At 56.8% G+C, this 9,327-nt stretch overlaps 1 protein-coding gene across 1 annotated transcript; it reads left to right on the forward strand.

Moving 5' to 3' along the window:
- Positions 1-1,562: 1,562 nt before the first annotated feature.
- ATG9B (autophagy related 9B) lies at positions 1,563-8,711 on the forward strand (the record flags this gene model as incomplete). Its single annotated transcript, XM_080665538.1, has 13 exons — positions 1,563-2,112; positions 2,228-2,271; positions 2,426-2,490; positions 2,651-2,812; positions 3,548-3,689; positions 5,359-6,113; positions 6,253-6,406; positions 6,609-6,788; positions 7,318-7,554; positions 7,731-7,864; positions 8,042-8,138; positions 8,322-8,445; positions 8,526-8,711. The coding sequence occupies 13 exons, from the start codon at positions 1,563-1,565 to the stop codon at positions 8,648-8,650; spliced, it is 2,769 nt and encodes a 922-aa protein (XP_080521664.1). The 3' UTR covers positions 8,651-8,711.
- Positions 8,712-9,327: the final 616 nt, after the last annotated feature.

Here is a 9,327-nt window from a genome sequence, read left to right on the forward strand (position 1 = left end):
GAACTGGGGGTGGTGGTAGGGAGGCTGTAAATGGATGAATGTGGGTGGAGCTCGGTAAGAAAAGGTTCCAGGATTAGTCTGAGGTTGGGCTGGGTATATGGAGAGGGTGGATGGGAGGGGTCCTATAGTGAGTGTAGCAAAATATTGAGGTTGAGGGGAGAACAGATGAAACCCCACAGAATCCATCTGGACAGATGTCTCTGAAAGTTCATGGGAAATTCCTCGCCCCTCTACAATGTGGGATTCCATTTGGGGCACTAGTATCACATCTCTAGAAAGGACAGGTCTTGTTTTCATAGCTCTGCCTCCTGATCAGGGATAAAACTATGCAAGTCCTGGGCTAGGATGACAGTTGTCTCCCCCCCCACCCCCGCCTAGAAGGAGGCACAGAAGGAGAAATGGGCATATCTGGACTCAAAAGTTGTGGGCAATTCTATGATTGCCTCCATATTCTTCCAGTGAACAATCTGTTCCACTCTCCATTTCATGGACACTGGCCCCTACGTCAGCCCTTACCCTAAGCCCAGGAGGCCTGACACCTGGGTGGCTGAGTCAGCATCTCAGGCATGGGCTTCAGTAGGAAACCTGGTGATTCAGGACCTAAAGAATGGCGTTGGACAAGCCACCAGACCAGCTGCCTCCTCCTCCTCACTGATGTGGCAACGAAGAACACACTCAGTCAATTCATTCCTTGTTATCCAAATTATTGTTCCAAATTTCTGATCCCCAGCTTCCCTCTGCTGGTTCAGTCCTGATGCTTCTCAGGGCCTAAAAAAAAAACTGGATCAGGGCTTGGGGGAGAGGGTTTCATTGTTCAAGAGGATAAAGAAGTAAACATAATGGAACCCCTCCCCCCCCCCAAGGAACCCTGCCTTTCTACTGTAAGCTCCAAAAACCCACTTCTCACATACAAAATAGTTGCCTCTCCTTTCTTCCCTTCCTTCCTTTCAGTGTCCCCTAACCTGGATGCAACGTCGGGCAGTCTCCCCTCTTCCCTTCCTGAGTACTATCAGACAAAATAGGCAGCCTTTTCTTTCCTTTCTTTCTTCCTGTTTTTGGTCTTAAAGCATTTCTCTGTTGATCACTTTGTGTGTGTGTGTGTGTGTGTGTGTGTGTGTGTGTGTGTGTAGGGAGAGAAGACATGCTTTTAAGAAATCAAAGATTTAATATCTTGGCCCCATAGCCCTATAATCCTTTGATGGGTTTTCTTTTTGCTTTTGTTATTTTGGCTGCTACTCTCCAGACTCCTCTTCAAATCCTCTGGAGGTCTGAGGATGGTACACTAGATGTCTCCTCTGGTCTGTTCTTCAGCCTCCACCTCTCCGGCTGATGCCCCTTTCAGGTATGGAGGCGGGGCCGAGAGCTTCAGGTGCAGGTTGTCCTGGAAGGGGGTGTGAGTGCTTATATACATGACTGGGAGCTAGGACGCCTGGGGCCTGCCCCAACTGAGTCACTGTGTTGTTGTCACTGTCTTGTCAAAGTTCCTGCTCAGTTCCTCAAACCTCTGTGGAAGCAGCAGCGGCTCCCATCCTTCCAAACTTTCAGGAGAAACCACCAACCTGATGGTGAGGCGAATGGGCTGGGGGAGGAGCAGGGGACAGCTGGGGCAATGGGGAGACCTGGGGCCTGGATCAGTGCCCCTCCTCCCCATGCCACTGCCTCCTCTTCCTCCTCCTCCACGTCGGGGGCCCGGGGGAGGGAGGCTCTCCATTTTCTCTCTGTCCCCTGCTCCTCACACAAGAAGTGTGCCTTCCTCAGTTCCTCCCCCAGTCCTGGGGCCCTCCTGCCCAGTTGTACAGACCCCAGGGGCTTCTCAGCCTCCACACAGTGCCCTCCCCACCCCAGCCACACCCCCAACACAGGTAGAGCCTGTGGTGACACCCATCACTGCCCCCCGCTCCTGGGGTTCCCATTCCACCCCACCCCTGGCTTCGGTGGCTGCCCCTCCTTCACGCCGATGCCCCCAGGACAATCCTGGGCTGCGGATAGGCCCTCTGATCCCTGAGCAGGATTACGAGCGGCTGGAGGACTGTGACCCTGAGGGGTCCCAAGACTCACCCCTCCATGGGGAGGAGCAGCAGCCCCTGCTTCATGTGCCTGAAGGGCTCCGAGGTGAGCATGTGGGTGTGGGGTTGTGGAGGGCCTGGAGATTGAGGCAGCAGGTTGAGGGTGTGGAAAGCTTGCTTTGATGAGAGCTGAGTCCCAACACTCTCCCCTCTGTGCCCAGGCTCCTGGCACCACATCCAGAACCTGGACAGTTTCTTCACCAAGATATCCTTTGTACTGGACCTGGCAGGGGCAGGTGCCATACGTGGCGGGGACGCTGAGGATGCAGTGGGTGGGGGACTTACCGGTGGCGTGAGGGGAACGTACGCTCAGGAAAGGCCCATCATACCTCAGGCTTGTTTCTTGACACACCTGCCACATCTACAGCTACCACCAGCGGAATGGCTTTGCCTGCATCCTGCTGGAGGATGTCTTCCAGCTGGGGTGAGACGCTTGTCCTGGGAGTCCCTGTGCTTCTAGTCCACCCAGAGCCTCCCCAGCAGCCAGGGGCTCAGCCAACTGGGGAGGGAGACTGAGCTGGCCTGGAGGCTGGGCAGCAGCCCATCTGCTCTCAGGGCTAACCACCGAACTCCCGGCTCTCAAGGCAATTTGTTTTCATCATCACCTTCACGACCTTCCTTCTTCGCTGTGTGGATTACAACATTCTCTTTGCCAACCAACCAAATAACCAAACAAGACCTGGGCTGCCTCACAGCAAAGTGACTTTGTCGGATGCCATCCTATCCTCGTCCCAGTGTGCCCAGCGGTGAGTGACAACTGGTGGGGGTGGGTGAGGGAGATGAGCAGACAAGAGCCACCTGTTTTTTTGTCCCTGGGCTAGATCATTGGTTCTCCAAGGTTTGGGTCTCAGGATACCTTTTATTCCAGGGGTGAGGAACGTCTGGCCCCGTATAAGGCCACTGAAATCATTTGGTCTGGCCTGCCAAGGCATTAGGGGTGAATTAATTAAACGTTTGACCAAATATAGCAGGCTAATTTTTAAGTTAATAATTTTGTATGGCCTTGCAAATGATGTTATAAATATCTAAATGGCCATTGGAGCAGGGGACAGCTGGAGCAATGGGGAGACCTGGGGCCTGGATCGATTCCCCATCCCTGTTTTATACACTTGAAATTTATTGAGAACTCCATGAACCTTTGCTTATGAGAATCATATCTGTAGTTACCTTATTAGAGATGAAAGCTGAGGACAGCTGCAAAACCTAAGAGCACACATTCCATTGACTGTCAGTGTAGCCTCTGGAAAACTCTACTGTATATTCATGAGAGAATGAGAATAAAAGTGGCAGAAACATTAGTAGTATCTGAAAAGTTTGACCTTGCAGACATTTTCAAGGGTCTCTAGGACCCCCAGACACCCCACACTTTGAGAACCGCTGGTCTTGCTGGATCTTCTTCATGACTTTTCCATTGCTCCCCAAGTCTTGTCTCCCTGTCTATGGGAGTCCCAATTTCTCGCTATGTTACCCTCTACCCTCAGGATCCGCTCAAGCCCTCTGCTGGTCTTCCTTCTGATCCTGGCTGCAGCCTTCTGGCTGGTTCAGCTGCTTCGCTCAGTCTGCAACCTCTTCAGCTACTGGGACATCCAGGTGTTTTACAGGGAGGCCCTGCACATCCCCCCGGTGAGCTGGGTGGGTGTGTCTGTGTGGAGGGGTGCCATGTCATGCAGCAGAGGACGGGGAGGAGTAGGGGCTGTAGGAACAGAAGGGCCCATTGGAAAGCTGGCAGAAGGCCTCATTGTCACCTACTCTAGGCCCGAATAATGTTAGGAGGTACCACCACTTATAAAACATGGTCCCCACTCTAGTGAAGCTTAGTGGGTTTAGATGGGTTATAGAAAATTCTGTACAGTCACGTGCTTGTGATATTTACAGGAGGAGGAATTGGGGTGGGGCTGGGAAGGACAGGAGGTTGGGAGGCAGGCCAAGCCCGGATGCAGAGAGCAGGGAGGTGATGAGTATCTGTGGGCAGCAGTGAGGAGAGCAACCTACCGGCCTGCATCTGTGTCCGGGCCCTGTGGGGTGATCTCACTCCCCGTTCTGGCTTTGCCCCTTGTTGCACTCAGCAACTGCATGGACCCCTTCACTGGCCCTGGGTCCTGCTTTGCTCTTTCTTACCTCCCTGTCTTGCTCATGCTCCTTGTTTTGTATCTAAATCCTTCCTTTAAAGCATTGCTTTCTGCCCTAGCTGGTTTGGCTCAGTGGATAGAGCATCGGCCTGTGGACTGAAGGGTCCCAGGTTCGATTCCAGTCAAGGGCATGTACCTTGGTTGCGGGCACATCCCCAGTAAGGGGTGTGCAGAGGCAGCTGATCAATGTTTCTCTCTCATCGATGTTTCTAACTCTCTATCCCTCTCCCTTCCTCTCTGTAAAAAAATCAATAAAATATATTTTTTAAAAAAAGCACTGCTCTAAGGCTACCCTCTATAGCCACCTTCCCTCGCTGCCCCTAGAAGTCTAGAGCCTTCTGCATGTCCTCCTGTACAGCCAAGGGGAGAGGTTCTAGAAAGTCGCCTTGAGTAGGGGAGCACTAGGCATAGCCCAGGGAAGGTCAGGAGGGCCAGGGAAGCAGAGGCAGCGAGGGCAGGAGTTAGACCACTGCTCACCCTTCTTTTTCTCCTTCTCTCTTCATTTCCCTCCTCCCCTCTTCCTGCCAGGGGAAGGGGAGACCCTGGGATAGACTGGAGAGGCTGGCCCAAAGAGACTTGACTAAGCCAGACTGGGGCAGCTGGGTGAAAATGGGCTCACATGAGATTTGCAGAGGAGATCCACGTGAGATCTGACGGCCCCACCCCAGACGTGGACACAGCAGTGTCTTAGGAAGGTTATTGTGGGGATGGCATGGGATGGGGCTGGCCGCCTCGAAGCATGTGAAGGCAAGAGGCGAGTGTTGGCTGGCACCCCGGGCACTGAGGCCGCGCAGTGTCCTCTATGTGTAGGACGTGAGGGAGGGAGGCTCAGGAAACTCTGCTCTGAAGGAGCTGAGAGCAAATACCTGAAGAGTTTAATTTATGAGGTGTCGCTGGGAAGCACATGACTCATGGCCTCAGGAGTGGCAGGGCCACGTGGAACAATGCAGAAGAGGATGAAAGGAAGTAGGAAGTGCCCTGGGAGGTGACACAGTTAAGGAAGGGCAAGGAGGGCAGACTGGTGACAGGTTTCCCACTTGAGGACAACGGAGAGGAGGGTGGGGCGGAGGCGCTAGCTCTGGGTGTAGCTCTGGTCATGGTGAGTTTGGGCATCACCGTACAGAGGAACCCAGATCACGGCACTCAACCGCCCCTGTCCTCAGGAGGAGCTCAGTTCCGTGCCCTGGTCCGAGGTGCAGTCGCGCCTCCTGGCGCTGCAGAGGAGCGGGGGACTGTGCGTGCAGCCGCGGCCGCTGACCGAGCTGGACGTCCACCACCGCATCCTGCGCTACACCAACTACCAGGTGGCGCTGGCCAACAAGGGCCTGCTGCCGGCGCGCTGCGCGCTGCCCTGGGGAGGCAGCCTAGCCTTCCTCAGCCGCGGCCTGGCGCTCAACGTCGACCTGCTCCTCTTCCGAGGGCCCTTCTCGCTCTTCCGCGGGGGCTGGGAGCTGCCGGACGCCTACAAGCGCAATGAGCAGCGGGGCACCCTGGCCGCGCGCTGGCGGCGCACCGTGCTGCTGCTGGCCGCTGTGAACCTGGCGCTGAGCCCGCTGGTGCTGGCCTGGCAGGTGCTGCATGCCTTCTACAGCCACGTGGAGCTGCTCCGGCGCGAGCCGGGCGCGCTGGGGGCGCGCCGCTGGTCCCGCCTGGCCCGCCTGCAGCTTCGGCACTTCAACGAGCTGCCGCACGAGCTGCGCGGGCGCCTGGCCCGCGCCTACCGTCCCGCCGCCGCCTTCCTGCGCGCTGCGGCGCCCCCCGCGCCCCTGCTCGCGCTGCTGGCCCGCCAGCTGGTCTTCTTTGCGGGTGCGCTCCTCGCAGCGCTGCTCTTACTCACTGTCTATGACGAGGATGTGCTCGCTGTGGAGCACGTGCTCACCGCCATGACCGCGCTCGGGGTCACGGCCACCGTGGCCAGGTGCGATGGGAGCTGCCCAGGGAGGGGGGGCATTACTCCGATTTGGGGCCTAGTTCTCCCCCACCCTCCCAGCCCTGCCTCCCCATCCGCACAGCCTCCTAACCTCAGGCACCTTTCCCGCCCGGATCCCGCCCTCCAGGTCTTTCATTCCGGAGGAGCTGTGCCAGGGGCGTTCTCCGCAGCTCCTGCTGCAGTCGGCCTTGGCCCACATGCATTACCTCCCAGAGGAGCCCGGTGCTGTCGGCAAGGCCAGCGCTTACCGGCAGATGGCGCGGCTGTTGCAATACCGAGCGGTGAGGGTCCAGACCCAAGCGGGGCTGCTCCGGTGGGAAGCTGTGCAGCCGCCTGGTCTCGGAAAGGGCTTGGGACAAATGGCCCGGGGCTGGCAGCCGGGAAGTGACTGGCTCGGAGGTTTCCTGCCCTGGCCAGCATCCCTGGGGCCTCTTGGTCGTGGTCACCCTCAGCAACCCCTTCTTAACCCCCCTTCTTCCCTAGGTCTCCCTGTTGGAGGAGCTCCTGTCCCCTCTCCTCACCCCACTGTTTCTGCTCTTTTGGTTTTGCCCTCGTGCCCTGGAGATTATTGACTTTTTCCATCATTTCACTGTGGATGTGGCTGGGGTTGGTGACATCTGTTCCTTTGCCCTCATGGATGTGAAGCGCCACGGCCACCCTCAGGTTAGAGTCCTTCCCAGGATGTGCAGGGTGATGGTTAGATAAGGGGTTGCCCCCAAGTTCGACGGCTTGCCACCTGTGACCTTGAGCTAGTTACTTTACTTTCCTGTGCCATAGTGTCCTTGAGGACAATGACTGTAGCCAATGGACAGGGCTGTGTAAGGATTACACGACATGATGTGTGTATAATCCTAGCGCCAGTAAATGGAGTGAAGGCCACCCGAGAGGCCGAGAAATGGGCTGGTCAGTGGATGGGGCTGTAGTAAGACTGGCCTTCCCCACCAAGGCCCAGGCTAGCCCTAGGGTCTGCTGTGTATAGTTGGCAAAACACTGAGCCCACACCAGCTTCCAGTGCTGGGCCTTGATCCAGGTCCCAGCTCTGCTGCTGTATTTTTGGGTGACCTTGAGCAAGTGTCTATTGTGGCCTCTGTTCTTCCACCTGAAGACTGGGGCTAGTGTTTCCTGTCCCTCATTCCCCATGAGGCTCCCACTGCAGCGACAAAAGCAGTGTCCGCGGCTTTTTTTCTCTCAGTGGCTCTCGGCAGGACAGACAGAGGCCTCACAGTCTCAGCGTGCAGAGGACGGAAAGACTGAGCTCTCCCTGATGAGGTTCTCCTTGGTGCACCCACAATGGCGCCCCCCAGGGCACAGCTCCAAGTTCCTGGGGCAACTTCGAGGCCGGGTACAACACGATGCAGCTGCTTTGGGCGCCACCACAGTTCGCAGCCCTGCCACTCCGGGGGTACTCAGCGACTCTTCCTCACCTTTGGTGAGCCAAGCCTGGCCGGCCCTCCGTCCTCACCTCCGGCCCCACCCATCTCCCCTCCCTCTGCCTCACCTTTTGTATTAGCCTGCTCACTCACTGCTCCAGCCTGCTCTCCTGCCTTGCTGAGACCTCCTCCCCACTTCTGTCCTCTATTCTGACCCGTCTTCTCTTGCTCCCAGCCGGAGGCCTTCTTGGCTAACCTCTTGGTGCACCCTTTTCTGCCTCCACGGGACCTGAGCCCCACAGCCCCCTGCCCAGCTGCAGCCACTGCCAGCCTCCTGGCTTCCATTTCCCGTATTGGACAGGACCACAGGTGAGGGTTGGGGGCCTCCAGTTCAGGGGAGCAGGGGTTGTGGGGCTGATCCTCCAAGAGGAGGGTGCAGGTTGTGGGAGCACTGTGGGTGATTGGGAAGGGGAGGTCAAGCCTGGCCCTCCCTGTGGGGTATCAGGGGAGGGGCATGTCTTTGATCTATGCCACCCTCTGTTCCAGCTGTGTGTCCCCTGGAGGTACTGGGGGCCTGAAGCTGGCCCAGCTACCAGAGCTTGCTTCTGCTGAGATGAGTCTTCATGCCATCTACCTGCACCAGGTGAGTACAGAGGTGCAGAAAGATGTGGGGAGAAAGCATCTGCCCAAAATAGAGGCTGAGGAGGGGTAAGGAGTATCCAACAGGGGCTGGGGAGGAGGCTTCATAGCCCTCTGTGCCCAGTTCAGGGCCTGGGCTTTGTGCTGGGAGCAGGAGGGAGTCCTCATTCCTTTTCCTTCCATTTAGCTCCATCAGCAGCAGCAGCAGGAACTGTGGGGCGAGGCCTCAGCCTCCTCCCTGTCCAGGCCCTGGTCCAGCCCCCCGCAAACACTCTCACCTGATGAGGAGAAGCCATCTTGGTCAAGTGATGGTGAGGTGGTCAGGGTGTGCAGGGGACAGGTCCTGGCGGGGGGGGGGGGGCACTGCCCAGCTTATGGCTTTTCTCATTAGGCTCCAGTCCTGCCTCTAGCCCGAGACAGCAGTGGAGAACCCAGAGGACCCAGAATCTGTTTCCTGGAGGTTTTCAGACCATGGACACTCAGAAGGAACCTGGCCAGGCCCATAGCACTGCCTGAGAGGGCTCCTCAGAGTCAGTATTGTCTGATGGGGGCAGGGGAGGGGATGAGTAGGAAATTAGATGGAGCCAGACTTGGAGGAATGCAAACAGGGGTGGATATTTGAGGTGAGGGGGATGGTCATCTCTGGAACTTAACCCCCTAGGCTTCTCCTCCCTCTGGTTCCCCAGCTTCTCCAGCCCAGGAGATCAGAAGAGGTGGAGTGGAAGAACATGCCAAGCCCTTCTCAGGGACGCCCCAGAGATGCTTTAGTTGGGTAGGACTTGGGGGTCAATGACCAACTGGCCCCAGAAAGCAGAGAAAGAGTAGGAGAGGAGATGCCAAGGGCATCTGGAAACAAGTCCTAGAGACAATCCCCACATGGAGTAGAGAAGGCAACCCCCCAATCCCCATTAGCTGCCCTGGGACAGTTGCCTGGGAAGAAGTCCTTGAGTATCTTCAAGGTGGGGGGCAGGGCCAAGGTGGAGGCCAAGCTAAGTGTACGGGAAACAGTGAGGAACGTCACTGGGAGGCAGTTGGTTCTTCAAGTTCCCATGGGATTTGTGGAGGGGGGACATGGGGACTTGGGAGTGGAAAGACTGGCAAGGGCTGATGTTTTTGGAGTTCAGCATCGGTATGACGTTTGAGGAAGTGGGTGTGGCTCCCCATCCTGTCTGAAACCATTGGTAAAGTTTGCT

The sequence above is a fragment of the Plecotus auritus genome (assembly GCF_963455305.1).
Source record: "Plecotus auritus genome assembly, chromosome: 4".
NCBI lineage: Eukaryota > Metazoa > Chordata > Mammalia > Chiroptera > Vespertilionidae > Plecotus > Plecotus auritus.